This window comes from Lithobates pipiens, unplaced genomic scaffold (genome assembly GCF_037356315.1).
Source record: "Lithobates pipiens isolate NorthernLeopardFrog02 unplaced genomic scaffold, aLitPip1_a1.2 Scaffold_13, whole genome shotgun sequence".
In the NCBI taxonomy this organism is placed as follows: domain Eukaryota; kingdom Metazoa; phylum Chordata; class Amphibia; order Anura; family Ranidae; genus Lithobates; species Lithobates pipiens.
The window spans coordinates 538,476,487-538,502,664 of NW_027507718.1; the positions used below are offsets into that span (position 1 = coordinate 538,476,487).

The following is a 26,178-nucleotide window of genomic DNA, read 5'->3' on the forward strand; positions in this document are numbered from 1 at the left end:
TAGGGTAGAAGGTGATGGCCTCTGTTTTTTGTCAGTGGAGGACCATGGCTCATCAGGTATAGGGTAGAAGGTGATGGCCTCTGGGTTTTGTCAGTGGAGGAACATGGCTCATCAGGTATAGGGTAGAAGGTGATGGCCTCTGGGTTTTGTCAGTGGAGGACCATGGCTCATCAGGTATAGGGTAGAAGGTGATGGCCTCTGGGTTTTGTCAATGGAGGAACATGGCTCATCAGGTATAGGGTAGAAGGTGATGACCTCTGGTTTTTGTCAGTGGAGGACCATGGCTCATCAGGTATAGGGTAGAAGGTGATGGCCTCTGGGTTTTGTCAATGGAGGAACATGGCTCATCAGGTATAGGGTAGAAGGTGATGACCTCTGGTTTTTGTCAGTGGAGGACCATGGCTCATCAGGTATAGGGTAGAAGGTGATGGCCTCTGGGTTTTGTCAATGGAGGAACATGGCTCATCAGGTATAGGGTAGAAGGTGATGACCTCTGGTTTTTGTCAGTGGAGGACCATGGCTCATCAGGTATAGGGTAGAAGGTGATGGCCTCTGGGTTTTGTCAGTGGAGGAACATGTCTCATCAGATATAGGGTAGAAGGTGATGGTCTCTGTTTGTTGTCAGTGGAGGAACATGGCTCATCAGGTATAGGGTAGAAGGTGATGGCCTCTGGGTTTTGTCAGTGGAGGAACATTTCTCATCAGATATAGGGTAGAAGGTGATGGTATCTGTTTGTTGTCAGTGGAGGAACATTGCTCATCAGGTATAGGGTAGAAGGTGATGGCCTCTGGGTTTTGTCAGTGGAGGAACATGGCTCATCAGGTATAGGGTAGAAGGTGATGGCCTCTGTTTGTTGTCAGTGGAGGAACATGGCTCATCAGGTATAGGGTAGAAGGTGATGGCCTCTGGGTTTTGTCAGTAGAGGAACATGTCTCATCAGGTATAGGGTAGAAGGTGATGACCTCTGGTTTTTGTCAGTGGAGGACCATGGCTCATCAGGTATAGGGTAGAAGGTGATGACCTCTGGTTTTTGTCAGTGGAGGACCATGGCTCATCAGGTATAGGGTAGAAGGTGATGGCCTCTGTTTTTTGTCAGTGGAGGAACATGGCTCATCAGGTATAGGGTAGAAGGTGATGGCCTCTGTTTTTTGTCAGTGGAGGACCATGGCTCATCAGGTATAGGGTAGAAGGTGATGGCCTCTGTTTTTTGTCAGTGGAGGAACATGGCTCATCAGGTATAGGGTAGAAGGTGATGGCCTCTGTTTTTTGTCAGTGGAGGAACATGTCTCATCAGGTATAGGGTAGAAGGTGATGGCCTCTGTTTGTTGTCAGTGGAGGAACATGGCTCATCAGGTATAGGGTAGAAGGTGATGACCTCTGGTTTTTGTCAGTGGAGGAACATGGCTCATCAGGTATAGGGTAGAAGGTGATGGCCTCTGTTTGTTGTCAGTGGAGGAACATGGCTCATCAGGTATAGGGTAGAAGGTGATGGCCTCTGGGTTTTGTCAGTGGAGGACCATGGCTCATCAGGTATAGGGTAGAAGGTGATGGCCTCTGGGTTTTGTCAGTGGAGGACCATGTCTCATCAGGTATAGGGTAGAAGGTGATGACCTCTGGTTTTTGTCAGTGGAGGACCATGGCTCATCAGGTATAGGGTAGAAGGTGATGGCCTCTGGGTTTTGTCAATGGAGGAACATGGCTCATCAGGTATAGGGTAGAAGGTGATGACCTCTGGTTTTTGTCAGTGGAGGACCATGGCTCATCAGGTATAGGGTAGAAGGTGATGGCCTCTGGGTTTTGTCAATGGAGGAACATGGCTCATCAGGTATAGGGTAGAAGGTGATGGTCTCTGGTTTTTGTCAGTGGAGGACCATGGCTCATCAGGTATAGGGTAGAAGGTGATGGCCTCTGGGTTTTGTCAGTGGAGGACCATGGCTCATCAGGTATAGGGTAGAAGGTGATGACCTCTGGTTTTTGTCAGTGGAGGACCATGGCTCATCAGGTATAGGGTAGAAGGTGATGACCTCTGGTTTTTGTCAGTGGAGGACCATGTCTCATCAGGTATAGGGTAGAAGGTGATGGCCTCTGGGTTTTGTCAGTGGAGGAACATGGCTCATCAGGTATAGGGTAGAAGGTGATGGCCTCTGTTTGTTGTCAGTGGAGGACCATGGCTCATCAGGTATAGGGTAGAAGGTGATGGCCTCTGTTTGTTGTCAGTGGAGGACCATGGCTCATCAGGTATAGGGTAGAAGGTGATGGCCTCTGGTTTTTGTCAGTGGAGGAACATGGCTCATCAGGTATAGGGTAGAAGGTGATGGCCTCTGGTTTTTGTCAGTGGAGGAACATGGCTCATCAGGTATAGGGTAGAAGGTGATGGCCTCTGGGTTTTGTCAGTGGAGGAACATGGCTCATCAGGTATAGGGTAGAAGGTGATGGCCTCTGTTTTTTGTCAGTGGAGGACCATGGCTCATCAGGTATAGGGTAGAAGGTGATGGCCTCTGTTTTTTGTCAGTGGAGGAACATGGCTCATCAGGTATAGGGTAGAAGGTGATGGCCTCTGTTTTTTGTCAGTGGAGGAACATGGCTCATCAGGTATAGGGTAGAAGGTGATGGCCTCTGTTTGTTGTCAGTGGAGGAACATGGCTCATCAGGTATAGGGTAGAAGGTGATGGCCTCTGGGTTTTGTCAGTGGAGGAACATGGCTCATCAGGTATAGGGTAGAAGGTGATGGCCTCTGGGTTTTGTCAGTGGAGGACCATGTCTCATCAGGTATAGGGTAGAAGGTGATGACCTCTGGTTTTTGTCAGTGGAGGACCATGGCTCATCAGGTATAGGGTAGAAGGTGATGGCCTCTGTTTGTTGTCAGTGGAGGAACATGGCTCATCAGGTATAGGGTAGAAGGTGATGGCCTCTGGGTTTTGTCAGTGGAGGACCATGGCTCATCAGGTATAGGGTAGAAGGTGATGGCCTCTGGGTTTTGTCAATGGAGGAACATGGCTCATCAGGTATAGGGTAGAAGGTGATGACCTCTGGTTTTTGTCAGTGGAGGACCATGGCTCATCAGGTATAGGGTAGAAGGTGATGGCCTCTGGGTTTTGTCAATGGAGGAACATGGCTCATCAGGTATAGGGTAGAAGGTGATGGCCTCTGGGTTTTGTCAGTGGAGGACCATGGCTCATCAGGTATAGGGTAGAAGGTGATGGCCTCTGGGTTTTGTCAGTGGAGGACCATGGCTCATCAGGTATAGGGTAGAAGGTGATGGCCTCTGGGTTTTGTCAGTGGAGGACCATGGCTCATCAGGTATAGGGTAGAAGGTGATGGTCTCTGGGTTTTGTCAGTGGAGGACCATGGCTCATCAGGTATAGGGTAGAAGGTGATGGCCTCTGGGTTTTGTCAGTGGAGGACCATGGCTCATCAGGTATAGGGTAGAAGGTGATGGCCTCTGGTTTTTGTCAGTGGAGGACCATGGCTCATCAGGTATAGGGTAGAAGGTGATGGCCTCTGGTTTTTGTCAGTGGAGGACCATGGCTCATCAGGTATAGGGTAGAAGGTGATGGCCTCTGTTTGTTGTCAGTGGAGGAACATGGCTCATCAGGTATAGGGTAGAAGGTGATGACCTCTGGTTTTTGTCAGTGGAGGACCATGGCTCATCAGGTATAGGGTAGAAGGTGATGGCCTCTGGGTTTTGTCAGTGGAGGACCATGGCTCATCAGGTATAGGGTAGAAGGTGATGGCCTCTGGGTTTTGTCAATGGAGGAACATGGCTCATCAGGTATAGGGTAGAAGGTGATGACCTCTGGTTTTTGTCAGTGGAGGAACATGGCTCATCAGGTATAGGGTAGAAGGTGATGGCCTCTGGGTTTTGTCAGTGGAGGACCATGGCTCATCAGGTATAGGGTAGAAGGTGATGGCCTCTGGGTTTTGTCAGTGGAGGACCATGGCTCATCAGGTATAGGGTAGAAGGTGATGGCCTCTGGGTTTTGTCAGTGGAGGACCATGGCTCATCAGGTATAGGGTAGAAGGTGATGGCCTCTGGGTTTTGTCAGTGGAGGACCATGGCTCATCAGGTATAGGGTAGAAGGTGATGGCCTCTGGGTTTTGTCAGTGGAGGACCATGGCTCATCAGGTATAGGGTAGAAGGTGATGGCCTCTGGGTTTTGTCAGTGGAGGACCATGGCTCATCAGGTATAGGGTAGAAGGTGATGGCCTCTGGTTTTTGTCAGTGGAGGACCATGGCTCATCAGGTATAGGGTAGAAGGTGATGGCCTCTGGTTTTTGTCAGTGGAGGACCATGGCTCATCAGGTATAGGGTAGAAGGTGATGGCCTCTGGGTTTTGTCAGTGGAGGAACATGGCTCATCAGGTATAGGGTAGAAGGTGATGGTCTCTGGTTTTTGTAGGTGGAGCAAAAGAGATGAGATTCCGGTAATATAGATTGAGCCACAAGTACAATTGATTGGGGACATGAAGACTATGGCTCAGTTACAGTTTAGAATGAAGATTGCAGCACGGGTCTGGTGGGTTCAGGAGGAAGAGAAGAGATGGGTTGCAGTTATTATAAAATAAATTCAGTGGATTGGGAGGGTTAAGATTTGGTTCAGCAAAGAGACATGGATAAAGATTGGAGCATTGGTCTGGGTGGTCCATAGCATGGAGGAAAAAGACAAGGTTCAGTAAATATAGAACAGATCCAGTGTACTGGGAGGTGAAGACTCTGGATCAGTATACTGTTAGAGAAGAATATTGGAGCATGGGTCTGGATGGTCTAGGGCAGTGATGGCGAACCTTGGCACCCCAGATGTTTTGGAACTACATTTCCCATGATGCTCCACTACACTGCAGAGTGCCAAAGCATCATGGGAAATGTAGTTCCAAAACATCTGGGGTGCCAAGGTTCACCATCACTGGTCTAGAGAGAAGATAGAGGGGCGGATGTAAGGTATGGTCAGTACACAGTTATGGAAGCATGGGGGATCTGGTGGGTCCATGTGAAGGAGAGACAGAATTCAGACAATATAGGATTAGATTGGGGTGCATATAGACTATAGTCTGTACACAGTTAGGGTCTGGTGGGTCCAGGTGGTGGAAAAACAGGGTGCTATAAATATAACATAGGTCCATTGTATTGGGGAGCATGTAGACTATAGTCAGTACATAGTTAAGAAAGCATTGGGGGGGGGGGGGGGGGGGGTCTGGTGAATTCATGTGCAGAAGAGACAGGATGCAAATAAAATAGAACTGGGTTGGATTGATGGAGGGGGCATATAGACTTTGGATAGTACACAGGTAAGGACGCATGGGTCTGCTGGGTTTACATGAAAGAGAGATGGGGTTGCAGTTCATAAGTCCACTGGGTTGGGGGTACAGCCTATATCCAGTACACAGTTCAGCAAGCATGGGACAGGATGGTAGAGGCAGAAGATAGACAGGGTGTGGTTAATATATAATATTTCCAGTGGATTGGGGTGGGGTATTGACTATGGTCAGTACACAGATAGGGAAGCATGGATCTGGTGGGTCCAGACTGAGGAGAGACAAGGTGCAGTTAATACTATAGACCAGGGGTAGGCAACCTCGGCCCTCCAGCTGTGGTAAAACTACAAATCCCATCATGCCTCTGCCTCTAGGAGTCATGCCTGTGATTGTTGTCAGGGTCTTGCAATATCTCATGGGGCTTGTAGTTTCAGCACAGCTGGAAGGCCGAGGTTGCCTATCCCTGCTATAGACTATGGTCAGTACATAGACGGGGAAACATGGGTCAGGATGGTAGAGGTAGAGGATAGATGGGGTGCAGACAATAGACTATGGTCAGTACACAGTTGGGTTCTGGTGGGTCCAGGTTGAGGAGAGGCAGGGTTCAGTTATTAGAGAACACGTTCAATAGATTGGGGCACATAGACTATGGTCAGTGTATGGTCTGGTGGGTCAGGGGAAGGAAGATAATGTTTATTGGTTGCAGATTATGGATTATAATGGAAGGTGACTGGTGATGGTAGGGACATTGTAGCATGGTGTACACTAGTTGAAGGAGATTGTATTGGAGGTCCAGTGATTGGATAATGATTCACACAAACATTCGATGAAACAAATATGTGACATGTTACTTTATCCCAACAGCTGCTTCTGATCTGATCCTTCACGCACCTCTTGTCCAGGAGACGGCCTACATCGAAGACCGACCACTCCACATGTTGTACTGTGCGGCTGAGGAGAACTGTCTATCCAGCTCCGCTCGCAATGCCAACTGGCCATATGGCCACCGGCGACTACTGCGATTCTCCTCCCAAATACACAACATTGGGCGTGCTGATTTCAGGCCAAAGGCTGGCAGACACTCCTGGGTGTGGCATGAATGCCATGGGTAAGTGGGCATAATAGAGAGGGAAGAAGGCCTATCCCTTCTCCTGCAGGGTGACAGAAGGGGGCTATGAGTCTGTCCTCCTCTTCCTCCTGCAGGGTGATACCGGGACAGTATAGGGTGGTATATTGAATTGGTTGTCTTCTAATCTTCTCACACCCTTGTGTCTCCTCAGGCATTACCACAGTATGGACATTTTCACACACTATGATCTGCTGACTTCAAATGGAACTAAAGTGGCAGAAGGACACAAGGCCAGCTTCTGCCTGGAGGACACGGAGTGCCAGGAGTGTAAGTATCTCTTGTGTGGAGAGCCCAGAGGTATCTATAGAGGGAAGAGTATGGTCTATCTTCTATGTTGGTTCATCTCTCAATGTTCAATGCTCTTCTAACACCTGTCCGTTGTATGGTCCATCCATATTGCTTTACTTTTCTGGTGGTTTCAGTCATTTCCATTATGTCTAAGGGTCTCAGAGTTCTTCAGGGCTTTTGGATCAGACTCGTGAGCTATTGGGGTGAAATACTGCAGCTAGTCTGTCTTTTTGCACCACAGACATCAGAAGCCCAAGAACACATACCTGTGTGGGCACCCAATGCCATTGGCTGTAACTGGCAGCTCGCTAGGTGCTAATTATTTTGAAGCTGATCTGAAGTTCATACATTGGGGCTGATCTGAGGTCTGAAGTTCATACATTGGGGCTGATCTGAGATCTGAAGTTCATACATTGGGGCTGATCTGAGGTCTGAAGTTCATGCATTGGGGCTGATCTGAGATCTGAAGTTCATACATTGGGGCTGATCTGAGATCTGAAGTTCATACATTGGGGCAGATCTGAGGTCTGAAGATCATGTACTGGGGCTGATCTCATGTCTGAAGTTGGCTGATCTGAGATCTAAAGTTCATGCATAGGGATGGATCTGATATCTGAAGTTAATGCATTGGGGCTGATCTGAGGTCTGAAGTTCCTGCATTGGGGCTGATATGAGGTCTGATGTTTATGCATTGGGGCTGATCTGAGGTCCGAAATTCCTGCATTGGGGCTGATATGAGACAGATATACTGTGACCCTCTCTCTGGAGTGTATTATCTTAAATAATCTCTTGTCCAATCTATTCTCATCCTCACTAGACGGCAAGAAATCTACCCTTAGGTGAAAAGTCTGACCTTGGGGGTCCCTAATAACCTCTAATAACGGGGTGCTACACCAATAAAGAACACTTTGTGGTTTCCATGTTCTGCATCTTAATCTTGTGTACTTCACCTCCGGTGCCAGAAGTTCTCCTTCCATACAGTCTGGAGGTTTGGCTGCAGAAGCTGGGATGGCTTTCCTCTGGGCGTTAGGCCATCTGGAACTTCCCAGTCTCATGATTTCTGGGTTTAGGAGCCAAGCCTCCGAAAATCTCCTCCCCGGATTCAGCAGAACTTTATATGAAAATGATTAAATCTTATCCCATCCCTGGAGGCTCCTCATACACTGTAGAAGGATCCTCATCCCTGGCAACTCCTCATACACTGTAGAAGGATCCTCATACTTGGTGGCTCCTCTGTATCCCTGGTGGCTCCTCATACACTGCAGAGGGCTCCTCATCCCTACTGGCTCTTGATACACTTTAGAGGGCCCCTCATCCCTGGTGGCTCCTCATACACTGTAGAGTGATCCTCATCCCTGGGGGCTCCTCATACACTGTAGAGTGATCCTCATCCCTGGGGGCTCCTCATACACTGTAGAAGGATCCTCATACTTGGTGGCTCTTCTGTATCCCTGGTGGCTCCTCATACACTGCAGAGGGCTCCTTATACACTGTAGAAGGCTCCTTGTCCCTGGTGGCTCCTCATCCCTACTGGCTCTTGATACACTTTAGAGGGCCCCTCATCCCTGGTGGCTCCTCATACATTGCAGAGGGCTCCTTATACACTGTAGAAGGCTCCTTGTCCCTGGTGGCTCCTCATTCATACACTGTAGAAAGCTCCTCATCCCTGATGGCTCCTCATATGCTGCAGAGAGCTCCTCGTCCCCGGTGGCTCCTCAAACACTGCAGAGGGCTCCTAATCCCTGGTGGCTCCTCATACATTGCAGAGGGCTCCTTATACACTGTAGAAGGCTCCTTGTCCCTGGTGGCTCCTCATTCATACACTGTAGAAAGCTCCTCATCCCTGATGGCTCCTCATATGCTGCAGAGAGCTCCTCGTCCCCGGTGGCTCCTCAAACACTGCAGAGGGCTCCTAATCCCTGGTGGCTCCTCATACACTGTAGAAGGCTGCCTGCTCATCCCTGGTGGCTCCTCATACACCGCAAAGGGTTGCTCATCCCTGGTGGCTCCTCATACACCGCAGAGGGTTGCTCATCCCTGGTGGCTCCTCATACACTGCAGAGGGTTGCTCATCCCTGGTGGCTCCTCATACACCGCAGAGGGTTGCTCATCCCTGGTGGCTCCTCATACACTGCAGAGGGTTGCTCATCCCTGGTGGCTCCTCATACACTGCAGAGGACTCCTAATCCCTGGTGGCTCCTCATACACTGTTAAAGGCTGCCTGCTCATCCCTGGTGGCTCCTCATACACTGCAGAGGGTTGCTCATCCCTGGTGGCTCATTATACACTGTAGAGGCTCCTAAAAGCACAGAGGATCAGAACTACTCCAACCCACTCTGTGCACATGGCCTAGGGATCATAGCGGAACCTCAACCCTGGAAAGACAGTTTAAGGCTGGGTTCACACTGCCATGTGGAGCAGCTCACAGCAGAGGTTTGATGCATCCCTGTTCACTGTTTCAGGTACGATTTTGGTCTGAATTTTTGGCTGAATTAGACCTGAAATGGACCAGAACACGCACAGGACTCCGGTGTAATTCGCTCTGCAGCCGTCCCAGAGCTGTGTGAACCGGCTCCATTGAGAGCTACTCACAGTCTACTGACATGCAAATTGGATGCAGAGAAACCCTCATCCAAACCGCAACAGATGGAACCCAGCCAAACAGAAAGTGACTTACCTCTCCAAAGACCTACAAATCCTGAGGTGTGCCACCTTCTTCAGTTCCTAGGAAAGTTTTGTCCCATAATGCACCAGTGGTTGTCCTGGGAAGCTTCCAATAGGACACTTCATAGCACATACCTCCCTCCCCTGAGTTGCCAATTGATTATGGAGGGGGGTGGAGCAGTAAGCCAAGGAAAGATTAGACTGACACTGCACTGTTCTCCTGCTCTTTACTAGAATGATGTTGCACCACTGCTGATCTGGAGGCACCCCATATGGGAATATAGCCTGTACCCCGGGCCTTGTATGGAAGTCCAGCCTGTAACAGGGGGCCTTGTAGGGAAACACCGCCTGTACCCGGGGGGCCTCATATGGAAGTACTGCCATGGCCCTTTCACATGAAGAAGGAATAGCCATCACCATTGTATATCAGATGTGGTCTTGGTCCATGGCAGAGGGAGTTCCTGTCACCTTTCTGTATAAGTGCCGGTCTTGGCCCTTCTTCATGAGGGGGTAGTCATCCCCTTTGTATCTCAGGTGTGGTCCTAGTCCTTCTCCATGAAGAGGGAGAAGCTGTCACCTTCCTATATTAGATTTGGTCTTGCCATTTCTTCATGGCAGTGGGAGATGCTGTCACCTTGTATATCAGACGTGGTCCTAGACCTTCTCCATTTAGGAGTAGCTGTCACCTTCCTATATTCGATTTGGCGTTGGCGCTTCTTCATGAAGAAGGAGCTGCTGTCACCTTCCGATAAATGTTGTGGTCTTAGAAACTCTCTCTGCCATGGAGAATGTCCAAGACCATATCTGATATATGAATGTGATGGCAACACCCTCTTTATGGAGAAGGGCCAAGACCACATCCGCTATATGAAGATAGCGGTTATTCCCTCTGCCATGGAGAGTGGGCAAGACCACAACTTATACAGGAAGTGATGGCAACTCCCCCTCCCATGGAGAAAGGCTAGAACAACATTTGATATATTAATGTAATAGTCATTCTCCATGGCAGAGAGAGTTTCTATCACATTAATATATCAAATGTTGTTCTAGCCTTTCTCCATGGGGGGGGGGGGGGGGGGAGTTGCCATCACTACCTGTATAAGATGTGGTCTTGCCTACTCTCTGTGGCAGATGGAATAACTGCCATCTTCATATATCAAATGTGGTTGTAGCCCTTCTCCATGAAGAGGGAGTAGCCATCGGCGCATCGCCATTGTAGATCAGATGAGGTTTTGGTCTTTCTCTGTGGCAGAGGAAATAACTGTCACCTTCATATTCCCGGATGTGGTCTTGGCCCTTCTCCATAAAGAGGGTGTTGCCATCACATTCATATATCAGATATGGTCTTGTCCATTCTCCATGATGGAAGGAATGACCCTCACCTTCCTATATCGGATGCGATTGTGGCCCTTCTCCATGAAGAGGGAGTAGCCATCACCATTGTGTATCAGATGAGGTCTTGACTTTCTCCATGGCAGTGGGAGATGCTGTCCCCTTTGTATATCAGATATGGGAGGTTATTTACTAAAGGCAAATCCACTGTGCACTTCCAAGTGCAGTCCCTGTAGACCTTCCTATAGCAGATGTAGTCTTGGCCATTCTCCATAAAGAGGGAGTAGCCACCACAATGGTAGATCAGATGAGGTCAGTGGGACATGGTGTCACCTTTGTATATCAGATATGGTCTTGTCCATTCTCCATGGTGGAGGGAATAACCGTCACCTTCCTATAGCAGATGTGGTCTTGGCCATTCTCCATAAGAGGGAGTTGCCATCACCATTGTAGATCAGATGAGGGCTTGGCTTTCTCCGTGGCAGTGGGACATGCTGTCACCTTTCTATATCAGATGGGGCCTCGTCCTTCCGTATGGTATAAGGTGTAGGTGTCACTGCCCCATATCAGATGTGGTCTTAGCCTCTCTCCATGGCAGTGGGACATGCTGTCACCTTTGTATATCAGATATGGTCTTGTCCATTCTCCATGGTGGAGGGAATAACCGTCACCTTCCTATAACAGATGTGGTCTTGGCCATTTTCCATAAAGAGGGAGTTGCCATCACCAATGTAGATCAGATGAGGGCTTGTATACACGGTCTAACAACTTGCTTTAAAAACAGAAGTTTTAGTCACACATTTCTACATATATGTGGAAGCTGTATTGCGTCTGTACAGTGCGGTCCTAACTCCAATCTAGGAGAGGCTCCACATTGGATCATATATAGCAATAGATAAATTAAAGCCCGGTATAGCCGGAGGGAGTCTATTCCTCTCTATATAAGCAGGAACATATTAGAAACCCAAAGAGCTTAGAGGCCGATGAAGGTGTCCAATGTGTCACCACAGCAATTCCAGCAAACAAGCCATACAAAGATGGCCACCATCCCAACCTATAACTAGTTGTCAGAGTGAGGTGCACATGGAAGAGCTTTATACCGAACACACAAAACTGAACGGACAGATAACCTGCAAAACAAAGTCTGATATCAGTTGGAGGGTGATGGGTTCCTTTTGTCCCTTATCACCATAATCGGTATGGTTTCATTGACTCCTCTATATCTATGTATCATTACCTGTACAGTTATACTGTCTCCTCTCTGTGTGTGTATATATATATATATATATATATATATATATATATATATATATATATATATATATTATATCTTTGCCTGTGTGGTTGTTGAGAAGCTGACGGGAAGTGTCTCGCTCTCTCGGTAGTGGTCAGTAAGCGGTATGAATGCGCCAACTTTGGTGAACAAGGAATCACGGTGGGATGCTGGGATCTGTACCGCCATGACATTGACTGCCAGTGGATCGATATAACGGACGTCAAACCCGGAAATTACATCCTCCAGGTAAGAACGTTCGGCCAGCTACAGCTCTTTCTTCTCAGATATATCACCCATATCTCTTCTATATACCAGCTGGGGGTTTCCTATTGACTTTTCGTTCCTCTCCTATTACCAGGTTGTCATCAACCCAAATTTTGAGGTGGCCGAGAGCGACTTCACCAACAACGCAATGAAATGTAACTGCAAATACGACGGCCATCGAATCTGGATACACAACTGCCATATCGGTGAGCACAGATTTATAATATATATGCTATATTATTAAATTATTGGGGTCACCACAATGATTACACCCCCCCATGCCTAGAAGGACATGGATGTTCTGGAGGGTCAGCAGGATTCTGGATAACATTTGGGGTTGGGGGGCCTCTGACGCTCGTTATACTTTGCTGGGGCCAATCTGCAGCCAGCTCTAGGCAGCAGACCATGGTGGGATGTGTATATGATTCCACTAGTTGCAGCTTATTGAAAGGTGTCCCCATGGGAGATTTCCATGCACATTTCCTGTCCCAGGGACACCAAGACTGATAGAGCGGCAACACCATTTCCTTCTCACTAGAATCGCATTGCTGAGATAAGCTCGATAAGCCTCATATAAAGCATATTGCAGGGTATTACCGAACCTTCCTCTACCATAATAGTGCAGGAACCTGTCTGGAGTGGTGTGCGCCACAATAACTAAGGAGATGGATCTGTTCCAGGTCTACCTGTGCCAGTCTTTATGAGTGAGGTATGAACTTGTGCAGGGTCTGAATGAACAGAGGGAATGCGGCAGTTTTTCATATAGAAAACTGCCACAGATCTCCCCCAGATGTGACCGGTTGTACAGGGCGTGTGCTGTCAGCAGATCTCCCCCAGGTGTACCCTTCGTATGGGGTGTGTGCTATCAGATCTCGCCCAGGTGTGACCCATCATAAGGGGTGTGTGCCATCAGCAGACCTCCCCCAGGTGCAACCCATCATAAGGGGTGTGTGCCATCAGCAGACCTCCCCCAGGTGTAACCCATCATAAGGGGTGTGTGCCATCAGCAGACCTCCCCCAGGTGTAACCCATCATAAGGGGTGTGTGCCGTCAGCAGATCTCCCCCAGGTGCAACCCATCATAAGGGGTGTGTGCCGTCAGCAGATCTCCCCCAGGTGCGACCCGCCATAAGGGGTGTGTGCTATCAATAGATCTCCCCCATGTGTGACCTGTCCTAAGGTGTGTGTGCTGTCAGCAGACCGCTCACCTCCCTCCCTCTGCCCGAGTAGGAATCACACTACTTGAGCAGATCTGAGAACTGATCACTTAATTCATGGAAGGTTTATGATGGGCAGTTTTTTTCCTGTAGTAGGGGGGGTATATATGGTATGGAGAGAAAGTGCGGTATTTATAGAATGCATGGTGGGGTAATTCGATGGAGGAGGTCGGTGTGTATGGAGGGGTCGTTCCATGGAGGAGGTCGGTGTGTATGGAGGAATCGTTCGATGTAGGAGGTCGGTGTGTATGGAGGGGTCGTTCCATGCAGGAGGTCGGTATGTACGGAGGGGTCGTTCCATGCAGGAGGTCGGTGTGTATGGAGGAATCGTTCGATGTAGGAGGTCGGTGTGTACGGAGGGGTCGTTCCATGTAGGAGGTCGGTGTGTACGGAGGGGTCGTTCCATGGAGGAGGTCGGTATGTATGGAGGGGTCGTTCCATGTAGGAGGTCGGTGTGTATGGAGGGGTCGTTCCATGGAGGAGGTCGGTGTGTATGAAGGGGTCGTTCCATGGAGGAGGTCGGTATGTATGAAGGGGTCGTTCCATGGAGGAGGTCGGTGTGTATGGGGGGGTCCTTCCATGTAGGAGGTCGGTGTGTATGGAGGGTTTGTTCCATGGAGGAGGTCAATATGTACGGAAGGGTCGTTCCATGGAGGAGGTCGGTGTGTACGGAGGGGTCGTTCCATGGAGGAGGTCGGTGTGTACGGGGGGGTCGTTCCATGTAGGAGGTCGGTGTGTACGGAAGGGTCGTTCCATGGAGGAGGTCGGTATGTATGGAGGGGTCGTTCCATGTAGGAGGTCGGTGTGTATGGAGGGGTCGTTCCATGGAGGACGTCGGTGTGTACGGAGGGGTCGTTCCATGGAGGAGGTCGGTATGTATGAAGGGGTCGTTCCATGGAGGAGGTCGGTGTGTATGGGGGGGTCCTTCCATGTAGGAGGTCGGTGTGTATGGAGGGCTTGTTCCATGGAGGAGGTCAGTATGTACGGAAGGGTCGTTCCATGGAGGAGGTCGGTATGTACGGAGGGGTCGTTCCATGGAGGAGGTCGGTATGTACGGAGGGGTCGTTCCATGGAGGAGGTCGGTATGTATGGAGGGGTCGTTCCATGTAGGAGGTCGGTATGTACGGAGGGGTCGTTCCATGGAGGAGGTCGGTATGTATGGAGGGGTCGTTCCATGTAGGAGGTCGGTGTGTACGGAAGGGTCGTTCCATGTAGGAGGTCGGTGTGTACGGAGGGGTCGTTCCATGGAGGAGGTCGGTGTGTATGGAGGGGTCGTTCCATGGAGGAGGTCGGTGTGTACGGAGGGTTCGTTCGATGTAGGAGGTCGGTGTGTACGGAGGGGTCGTTCCATGCAGGAGGTCGGTATGTACGGAGGGGTCGTTCGATGTAGGAGGTCGGTGTGTACGGAGGGGTCGTTCCATGTAGGAGGTCGGTGTGTACGGAGGGGTCGTTCCATGTAGGAGGTCGGTGTGTACGGAGGGGTCGTTCCATGTAGGAGGTCGGTGTGTATGGAGGAATCGTTCGATGTAGGAGGTCGGTGTGTATGGAGGGGTCGTTCCATGCAGGAGGTCGGTATGTACGGAGGGGTCGTTCGATGTAGGAGGTCGGTGTGTATGGAGGAATCGTTCGATGTAGGAGGTCGGTGTGTACGGAGGGGTCGTTCCATGTAGGAGGTCGGTGTGTACGGAGGGGTCGTTCCATGGAGGAGGTCGGTATGTATTGAGGCGGTCGTTCCATGTAGGAGGTCGGTGTGTATGGAGGGGTCGTTCCATAGAGGAGGTCGGTGTGTATGGAGGGGTCGTTCCATGGAGGAGGTCGGTGTGTATGAAGGGGTCGTTCCATGGAGGAGGTCGGTATGTATGAAGGGGTCGTTCCATGGAGGAGGTCGGTGTGTATGAAGGGGTCGTTCCATGGAGGAGGTCGGTATGTATGAAGGGGTCGTTCCATGGAGGAGGTCGGTGTGTATGGGGGGGTCCTTCCATGTAGGAGGTCGGTGTGTATGGAGGGTTTGTTCCATGGAGGAGGTCAGTATGTACGGAAGGGTCGTTCCATGGAGGAGGTCGGTGTGTACGGAAGGGTCGTTCCATGGAGGAGGTCGGTATGTATGGAGGGGTCATTCCATGTAGGAGGTCGGTGTGTACGGAGGGGTCGTTCCATGGAGGAGGTCGGTGTGTATGGAGGGGTCGTTCCATGTAGGAGGTCGGTGTGTATGGAGGGGTCGTTCCATGGAGGAGGTCGGTGTGTATGGAGGGGTCGTTCCATGTAGGAGGTTGGTGTGTACGGAGGGGTCGTTCCATAGAGGAGGTCGGTGTGTATGGAGGGGTCGTTCCATGTAGGAGGTCGGTGTGTATGGAGGGGTCGTTCCATAGAGGAGGTCGGTGTGTATGGAGGGGTCGTTCCATGTAGGAGGTTGGTGTGTACGGAGGGGTCGTTCCATAGAGGAGGTCGGTGTGTACGGAGGGGTCGTTCCATAGAGGAGGTCGGTGTGTATGGAGGAGGTCGGTGTGTATGGAGGGGTCGTTCCATAGAGGAGGTCGGTGTGTATGGAGGAGGTCGGTGTGTATGGAGGGGTCGTTCCATAGAGGAGGTCGGTGTGTATGGAGGAGGTCGGTGTGTATGGAGGGGTCGTTCCATGGAGGAGGTCGGTATGTACGGAGGGGTCGTTCCATGGAGGAGGTCGGTATGTACGGAGGGGTCGTTCCATGGAGGAGGTCGGTATGTACGGAGGGGTCGTTCCATGGAGGAGGTCGGTGTGTATGGAGGGGTCGTTCCATGGAGGAGGTCAGTGTGTACGGAGGGGTCGTTCCATGGAGGAGGTCGGTGTGTACGGAGGGGTCGTTCCATGTAGGAGGTCGGTATGTACGGAGGGGTCGTTCCATGGAGGAGGTCGGTGTGTATGGAGGGGTCGTTCCATGGAGGAGGTCAGTGTGTACGGAGGGGTCGTTCCATGGAGGAGGTCGGTGTGTATGGAGGAATCGTTCGATGTAGGAGGTCGGTGTGTATGGAGGGGTCGTTCCATGCAGGAGGTCGGTATGTACGGAGGGGTCGTTCGATGTAGGAGGTCGGTGTGTATGGAGGAATCGTTCGATGTAGGAGGTCGGTGTGTACGGAGGGGTCGTTCCATGTAGGAGGTCGGTGTGTATGGAGGGGTCGTTCCATGGAGGAGGTCGGTATGTATTGAGGCGGTCGTTCCATGTAGGAGGTCGGTGTGTATGGAGGGGTCGTTCCATGGAGGAGGTCGGTGTGTATGGAGGGGTCGTTCCATGTAGGAGGTCGGTGTGTATGGAGGGGTCGTTCCATGGAGGAGGTCGGTATGTATTGAGGCGGTCGTTCCATGTAGGAGGTCGGTGTGTATGGAGGGGTCGTTCCATGGAGGAGGTCGGTGTGTATGAAGGGGTCGTTCCATGGAGGAGGTCGGTATGTATGAAGGGGTCGTTCCATGGAGGAGGTCGGTGTGTATGAAGGGGTCGTTCCATGGAGGAGGTCGGTATGTATGAAGGGGTCGTTCCATGGAGGAGGTCGGTGTGTATGGGGGGGTCCTTCCATGGAGGAGGTCGGTGTGTACGGAGGGGTCGTTCCATGGAGGAGGTCGGTGTGTATGGAGGGGTCGTTCCATGGAGGAGGTCGGTGTGTATGGAGGAATCGTTCGATGTAGGAGGTCGGTGTGTATGGAGGGGTCGTTCCATGCAGGAGGTCGGTATGTACGGAGGGGTCGTTCGATGTAGGAGGTCGGTGTGTATGGAGGAATCGTTCGATGTAGGAGGTCGGTGTGTACGGAGGGGTCGTTCCATGTAGGAGGTCGGTGTGTATGGAGGGGTCGTTCCATGGAGGAGGTCGGTATGTATTGAGGCGGTCGTTCCATGTAGGAGGTCGGTGTGTATGGAGGGGTCGTTCCATGGAGGAGGTCGGTGTGTATGGAGGGGTCGTTCCATGTAGGAGGTCGGTGTGTATGGAGGGGTCGTTCCATGGAGGAGGTCGGTATGTATTGAGGCGGTCGTTCCATGTAGGAGGTCGGTGTGTATGGAGGGGTCGTTCCATGGAGGAGGTCGGTGTGTATGAAGGGGTCGTTCCATGGAGGAGGTCGGTATGTATGAAGGGGTCGTTCCATGGAGGAGGTCGGTGTGTATGAAGGGGTCGTTCCATGGAGGAGGTCGGTATGTATGAAGGGGTCGTTCCATGGAGGAGGTCGGTGTGTATGGGGGGGTCCTTCCATGGAGGAGGTCGGTGTGTACGGAGGGGTCGTTCCATGGAGGAGGTCGGTGTGTATGGAGGGGTCGTTCCATGGAGGAGGTCGGTATGTACGGAGGGGTCGTTCCATGGAGGAGGTCGGTGTGTATGGAGAGGTCGTTCCATGGAGGAGGTCGGTGTGTACGGAGGGGTCGTTCCATGGAGGAGGTCGGTGTGTACGGAGGGGTCGTTCCATGGAGGAGGTCGGTGTGTATGGAGGGGTCGTTCCATGGAGGAGGTCGGTGTGTACGGAGGGGTCGTTCCATGGAGGAGGTCGGTGTGTATGGAGGGGTCGTTCCATGGAGGAGGTCGGTGTGTATGGAGGGGTCGTTCCATGGAGGAGGTCGGTGTGTATGGAGGAGGTCGGTGTGTATGGAGGGGTCGTTCCATGTAGGAGGTCGGTGTGTATGGAGGGGTCGTTCCATGTAGGAGGTCGGTGTGTATGGAGGGGTCATTCCATGGAGGAGGTCGGTGTGTACGGAGGGGTCGTTCCATGGAGGAGGTCGGTGTGTATGGAGGGGTCGTTCCATGGAGGAGGTCGGTGTGTACGGGGGGGTCGTTCCATGGAGGAGGTCGGTGTGTACGGAAGGGTCGTTCCATGGAGGAGGTCGGTATGTATGGAGGGGTCGTTCCATGGAGGACGTCGGTGTGTACGGAGGGGTCGTTCCATGGAGGAGGTCGGTATGTATGAAGGGGTCGTTCCATGGAGGAGGTCGGTGTGTATGGGGGGGTCCTTCCATGTAGGAGGTCGGTGTGTATGGAGGGCTTGTTCCATGGAGGAGGTCAGTATGTACGGAAGGGTCGTTCCATGGAGGAGGTCGGTATGTACGGAGGGGTCGTTCCATGGAGGAGGTCGGTGTGTACGGAGGGGTCGTTCCATGTAGGAGGTCGGTGTGTACGGAGGGGTCGTTCCATGTAGGAGGTCGGTGTGTACGGAGGGGTCGTTCCATGTAGGAGGTCGGTGTGTATGGAGGGGTCGTTCCATGTAGGAGGTCGGTGTGTATGGAGGGCTTGTTCCATGGAGGTCAGTATGTACGGAAGGGTCGTTCCATGGAGGAGGTCGGTATGTACGGAGGGGTCGTTCCATGGAGGAGGTCGGTGTGTACGGAGGGGTCGTTCCATGTAGGAGGTCGGTGTGTACGGAGGGGTCGTTCCATGTAGGAGGTCGGTGTGTACGGAGGGGTCGTTCCATGTAGGAGGTCGGTGTGTATGGAGGGGTCGTTCCATGTAGGAGGTCGGTGTGTATGGAGGGGTCGTTCCATGTAGGAGGTCGGTGTGTATGGAGGGGTCGTTCCATGTAGGAGGTCGGTGTGTATGGAGGGGTCGTTCCATGTAGGAGGTCGGTGTGTACGGAGGGGTCGTTCCATGTAGGAGGTCGGTATGTATGGAGGGGTCGTTCCATGGAGGAGGTCGGTGTGTATGGAGGGGTCGTTCCATGTAGGAGGTCGGTGTGTACAGAGGGGTCGTTCCATGGAGGAGGTCGGTGTGTATGGAGGGGTCGTTCCATGTAGGAGGTCGGTGTGTATGGAGGGGTCGTTCCATGTAGGAGGTCGGTGTGTATGGAGGGGTCGTTCCATGTAGGAGGTCGGTATGTACGGAGGGGTCGTTCCATGTAGGAGGTCGGTATGTACGGAGGGGTCGTTCCATGTAGGAGGTCGGTGTGTATGGAGGGGTCGTTCCATGTAGGAGGTCGGTGTGTATGGAGGGGTCGTTCCATGTAGGAGGTCGGTGTGTACGGAGGGGTCGTTCCATGTAGGAGGTCGGTATGTATGGAGGGGTCGTTCCATGGAGGAGGTCGGTGTGTATGGAGGGGTCGTTCCATGTAGGAGGTCGGTGTGTACAGAGGGGTCGTTCCATGGAGGAGGTCGGTGTGTATGGAGGGGTCGTTCCATGTAGGAGGTCGGTGTGTACAGAGGGGTCGTTCCATGGAGGAGGTCGGTGTGTATGGAGGGGTCGTTCCATGTAGGAGGTCGGTGTGTATGGAGGGGTCGTTCCATGTAGGAGGTCGGTGTGTATGGAGGGGTCGTTCCATGTAGGAGGTCGGTGTGTACAGAGGGGTCGTTCCATGTAGGAGGTCGGTGTGTATGGAGGGGTCGTTCCATGTAGGAGGTCGGTGTGTATGGAGGGGTCGTTCCATGTAGGAGGTCGGTGTGTACAGAGGGGTCGTTCCATGGAGGAGGTCGGTATGTACGGAGGGGTCGTTCCATGTAGGGGATCGGTATGTACGGAGGGGTCGTTCCATGGAGGAGGTCGTTGTGTAGAGAGGGATCGGTATGTATAGTATGTAAAGAACGGTTATGCAGTTACATTATGATCCGTCTTGCAGTGGAAGAATTGGACACGCTGGCAGCCCCTCCCCATAGTGTGGCCCCCCTCCCCCCTCGGGCCCTACAGACACTTGACATGTGAACAGCAATACAAGTCTGAGCAGTTCCTCTTATCAGTAATTAATGTGCGGAATACCAGGAAAGTATTAATGAAATGTTCCTGCCTGCGGGCGGCTGAGATCTCCCAATCCATCTCCTCCATGACAGGCTGAGGCCACACCCAGGTACTGCGCCCCATCCTATGTCAGCACTATCGCCTTCTCCCGGTCATAACTCTCCCCACCCCCCACATTTCTGTATCACAGATCTCACTGCCAGAACTAAGAGAAATCACCGACATCCTTCCTCCCTATACACTCAGGATGGTTCATTGCCACCAACCAATGGCTTCTGGATGAAACCCACCAACTCTGGCACCCCCAAGAAGGCCCTTCCTCCACCACCACCTTCACCAACCTCAGCACCCCCAAGAATACTCCTCCACCCCGAGCTACACACCTCCTCCCCCAACCTCGGTACCCCCCAGCAACACTCCTCCTCTGCCAACCCTGGCACCCCCAGGAACACAACTTTTCCGACAATGTTGGCACCCTCAGGAGCGCTCCTCTTCTACCAACCCTGGCACCCCCACAAAGCTCCTCTTCCACCAACCCTGCACCCCCAGGAACAATCCCCTTCTGCCAACTCTGGCATCCCCAGGAACGCTCCTCTCCCTCCAACCTTGGCACCCCCAGCAACTCTTCTTTTCTGCTAACCTCGGCACCCCCTGGAACACTCTTCTTCTGCCAACCCTGGCACCCCCAGGATCGATCCACTTCCACTAACCCTGGCACCCCCAGGAACACTCTTCTTCTATCAAACCTGGCACCCCCAGGAATGCTTTTCTCCCTCCAACCTTAGCACCCCAAGGAATGCCTCTCTTTCACCAACCCCAGCACCCCCACTGTCTGCCAACCCTGGCACCCCTAGGAACACTCTTCTTCCACCAACCCTGGCACCCCCAGAAATGCTCCTCTTCCACCAACCCTGGCACCCCCAGCAACTCCCCTCTTCTGCCAGCCCTGGCACCCCCAGCAATTCTCCTCTTCCATCAGCCCTGTCACCCCCAGAAACGCTCCTCTTCCTCCAGCCCCGGCATCCCCCACAATGCTACTCTTCCACCAACCCCGGCACCTCCCCTCTTCTGCCAACCCTGGCACACCCAGCAATGCTCCTCTTCCTCCAACCCCAGTTTCCCCAGAAACGTGCCTCTTCCACCAACCCTGGCACCCCCAGCAACTCCCCTCTTTGGCCAACCCTGGAACCCCCGGGAACGCTCCTCTTCCACCAACCGCGGCACTCCCTGCAACTCCCCTCTTCCACCAACCCCGTCACCCCCAGGAACGCTCCTCTTCCACCAACCCTGGCACCCCTAGCAACTCCCCTTTTCCATCAATCCCGGCACCCCCAGCAACTCCCCTCTTTGGCCAACCCTGAAACCCCCAGGAAAGCTCCTCTTCCACCAACCATAGCACCCCCAGGAATGCTTCTCTTCTGCCAACCCCACCCCACCAACCCCAGAACCCCCAGCACCCACCAACCCTGGCAACCCCAAGAATGCTCCTCTTTTACCAAACCTGTCACCTCCACCAACTCCAGGAATGCCCTTCTTCTTTCAACCTCGGAACCCCCAGGAAGTCCCCTCCTCCGCCAGCCCCGGCACCCCTCAGCAACACTCCTCCTCCACCACCAACCCCCCAATACTAGTAAATGATGCTGAAATTAGGGTGGGGCTAGTGAAAAAATGGAGATAAAAAGATTAAATCAAACTGGCAGAAAATCTCCAGAGCAGCTTCTGTATCGGAAGAACTGACCATTCCTGGATGTATGGAGCTCTTCTAGACAATAATGACAATGAAGCTCTGTGTGTGGAGTCTTATAATGGACAGATCAGAATCTCCTAGTGCAGTGATGGTGAACCTTGGCACCCCAGATGTTTTGGAACTACATTTCCCATGATGCTCATGCACTCTGTAGTGTAGCTGAGCATCATGGGAAACGTAGTTCCAAAACATCTGGGGTGCCAAGGTTCGCCATCACTGTCCTAGTGATTCAGCTTCACTGAAACAAAAACGACCACCACTGAAATCACTTTCTAACCAGCGAGGGAAAGGAGCACATAGGTGGAGGTATCGGGGGCAACCTGGATCGATATCTGCGGGAATCTTCCATTGACAGGCTTGGGTCCAGCTGACAGAATCTGCAGACGCTGGTGGGATTCTATTCTGTGGTGGATGTTTTCTGTGCCGTCACCCATTGGTTGCGGGAAATGCTTCATCTTCAGTGAACTTACACTGACCACAGGGGAGCTCACTTATGATGTGGTCAGATCTGGTCCAGTGTCCAAGTATGCAGAATGACCAGCCTTCTGTGTTTACAAGGGACAGCTTTGGGGGGTGAGGGGGGCGTGGCAGGGACAGATCTCCAGAGAGATAGAGAATGATCTTCCGGCAAGGTGAAGCAGAGTCTCCTACAGAGGGAGGAACCAGTCAGATGAGGTGGGGGAGAGTAGAGATGAAAGGAAGCTTTGGGTGGGGTGGTACATGGAATATTGCACCCCTAAACCCTCCACTCTGTACACATAACACTCCTGAACTCTGTACATAGCATGCTCCTGAACTCTGCATGTAGCACACTCCTGAACTTTGCACTCTGTACATAGCATGCTCCTGAATACTGAACTCTGCACTCTGTACATAGCATGCTCCTGAATACTGAACTCTGCATGTAGCACATTCCTGCACTCTGTACATAGCATGCTCCTGAATACTGAACTCTGCATGTAGCACATTCCTGCACTCTGTACATAGCATGCTCCTGAATGCTGAACGCTGCACTCTGTACATAGCATGCTCCTGAATACTGAACTCTGCATGTAGCACATTCCTGCACTCTGTACATAGCATGCTCCTGAATGCTGAACGCTGCACTCTATACATAGCATGCTCCCGAATTCTGAACTCTGCATGTAGCACACTCCTGAACTCTGCACTCTGTACATACCATGCTCCTGAATGCTGAACACTGCACTCTGTACATAGCATGCTCCTAAATGCTGAACTCTGCATGTAGCACACTCCTGAACTCTGCACTCTGTACATACCATGCTCCTGAATGCTGAACGCTGCACTCTGTACATAACATGCTCCTGAATGCTGAACGCTGCATGTAGCACACTCCTGAAAACTGCACTCTGTACATAGCATGCTCCCGAATTCTGAACTCTGCATGTAGCACACTCCTGAACTCTGCACATAGCAAGCTCCCGAATTCTGAACTCTGCATGTAGCACACTCCTGAATTCTGCACTCTGTACATAGCATGCTCCTGAATGCTGAACTCTGCACTCTGTACATAGCATGCTCCTGAATTCTGAACTCTGCATGTAACGCACTCCTGAACTCTGTACATAGCACGCTCCTGAATGCTGAACTCTGCACTCTGTACATAGCACGCTCCTGAATCCTGAACTCTGCATGTAGCACACTCCTGAACTCTGTACATAGCAAGCTCCCGAATTCTGAACTCTGCATGTAGCACACTCCTGAATTCTGCACTCTGTACATAGCATGCTCCTGAATTCTGAACTCTGCATGTAACGCACTCCTGAACTGTGTACATAGCACGCTCCTGAATCCTGAACTCTGCATGTAGCACACTCCTGAATTCTGCATTGTGTGGGTAACGCGCTCCTGAATTGAGAACTCTGTACCCAACACACACCAGATACAACTGGCTCTTTTGGAGGGAACCATACTGCTGATGCAGCCCCTTCACTAGAATATCTCTGTAATTGTCCCATGTTGTCTCATTTCAGGGGATGCACTCAGCGAAGAAGAAAACAAGAAGTTTGAGCAGTACCGGGGCCAGCTCAACAACCAGATTCTGTAGGTGGGAAGATCTCATCGCCCTCGTGACTGAGCAACCAAATCTGCAGAACTTCAAATTCTCCTCAACCAAATATCCAGCAGCTGGAGGATCAGCTGGTCTTGGCTGCCAACAGAAGATGTTCTCAGCTGGTGATCCTCGCCACGTTCATCTCCTGCCCTCTATTCTAGTCACCTCTGGGTAACACTAATAAAAAAAATAATCCGTAGGCGACCACACCCCGAGATCTCCAAATTCCCCTTACATTGTCCAGTGGCTGGAGGTTCAGCTAGTCTTGGCTGCCAACGGAGGATGTCCTCATCTGGTCATCCTCACCGTGTTCATCTCCTGCCCTCTATTCAACTCCTGGTGACACTTCCAAGGAATAATCTGTAGGCGACGAACATCCAATGACTGGCTGATCCTCCACACCTCTTGGTCTTGTCCATGGAGCTTCGTCTTGCTGACAACCAACTTGCTGCAGACTGGCAGGAACTGGAATCCGGAGGACATGATCTGAATTGTGGACTTCATGCATCACCGAACTTTCAGTCACACGTCTACCTAAGAATGTTGGTTGCTGCAGATTTCCTGCAGGCCATACACTATATGTACGGTTGTAAATCGCCAAATGAACAAGCTTCTCCCGATTTGTCTATTTGTGACTTGGGGATGGGGCGAAGTTATAAGCTCCTCCTCTACCCCATTGCACAGTTTGCCCCAGGTCACCCCAATCTGCAAATAGGCAAATCAGCACAGAGGGAATTGTAAAGTTTGCACATGTGTAGTAGTAGCCAGACCTGTCTGCCTGCAGAATACACATCTATGGGACCTCCAGACCCATCCTGATCAGGGTTCATTCACCATATATATGGGAGGTGTCATCCATGGAACGTATCCCCATGGTGACAGACCTCCCATGTGGTGGATTCTTCTATGGGTGCTGACATGTACGTCTTCCTCTGAGGTGCGTCTATGGTGACAGACCTCCCATGTGGTGGATTCTTCTATGGGTGCTGACATGTACGTCCTAAGACGACGTCTTCTTCAGAGGTGCTTCTGTCATTTAGCTGCCTTTTTTATTATTGGTGATGTCATTCTTGAAGTTGTGATGTTTCTTTTATAAAATCTCATGTAGTCAGTCTGTAAGAGTGTGGTCTGTCATCAGTGATAAAGATTGATGGAAATGGGGGGGATGGGAATAATACAAACGGGCAAAGTCAAGGCAAACCGCACCATGCACGACACACCTCCTGCCTGGCCTAGCCAATCCCTTCTACAGTTTATACACAGCCTGGGGGCAGTCACTCTCCTCTACTGGTCCTGCAGATCCTTGGAGGACAGTGACCAACCAACACCATGCTTGACACTCTCCTCTACTGGTCCCGCAGACCCTTGGAGGACAGTGACCAACCACACCATGCTTGACACTCTCCTCTACAGGTCCCGCAGATCCTTGGAGGACAGTGACCAACCACACCATGTTTGATACTCTCCTCTACTGGTCCCGCAGACCCTTGGAGGACAGTGACCAACCACACCATGCTTGACGCTCTCCTCTACTGGTCCCGCAGACCCTTGGAGGACAGTGACCAACCAACACCATGCTTGATACTCTCCTCTACAGGTCCCGCAGACCCTTGGAGGACAGTGACCAACCACACCATGCTTGATACTCTCCTCTACTGGTCCCCCAGACCCTTGGAGGACAGTGACCAACCACACCATGCTTGATACTCTCCTCTACTGGTCCCGCAGACCCTTGGAGGACAGTGACCAACCAACACCATGCTTGATACTCTCCTCTACAGGTCCCGCAGACCCTTGGAGGACAGTGACCAACCAACACCATGCTTGACACTCTCCTCTACAGGTCCCGCAGACCCTTGGAGGACAGTGACCAACCAACACCATGCTTGACACTCTCCTCTACAGGTCCCGCAGACCCTTGGAGGACAGTGACCAACCAACACCATGCTTGACACTCTCCTCTACAGGTCCCGCAGACCCTTGGAGGACAGTGACCAACCAACACCATGCTTGACGCTCTCCTCTACAGGTCCCGCAGACCCTTGGAGGACAGTGACCAACCAACACCATGCTTGACACTCTCCTCTACTGGTCCCGCAGACCCTTGGAGGAGAGTGACCAACCAACACCATGCTTGATACTCTCCTCTACTGGTCCCACAGACCCTTGGAGGAGAGTGACCAACCAACACCATGCTTGATACTCTCCTCTACTGGTCCCGCAGACCCTTGGAGGACAGTGACCAACCAACACCATGCTTGACACT

General features: G+C 51.8%; 1 protein-coding gene across 11 annotated transcripts in view; it reads left to right on the forward strand.

Annotated features, from left to right (window-relative positions):
- LOXL3 (lysyl oxidase like 3) overlaps nt 1-25,026 on the forward strand; it is a 105,665-nt gene extending 80,639 nt beyond the window's left edge. For all 11 annotated transcript variants that reach the window (XM_077478248.1, XM_077478254.1, XM_077478251.1 and 8 more), the window contains 5 exons: nt 6,118-6,361; nt 6,534-6,649; nt 12,052-12,188; nt 12,301-12,412; nt 23,833-25,026. In XM_077478248.1, coding sequence (XP_077334374.1) covers nt 6,118-6,361; nt 6,534-6,649; nt 12,052-12,188; nt 12,301-12,412; nt 23,833-23,906 — 683 coding nt within the window. In that variant the 3' untranslated portion in view covers nt 23,907-25,026. The remainder of the gene's footprint in view (nt 1-6,117; nt 6,362-6,533; nt 6,650-12,051; nt 12,189-12,300; nt 12,413-23,832) is intronic.
- The last annotated feature ends 1,152 nt before the right edge of the window (nt 25,027-26,178 follow it).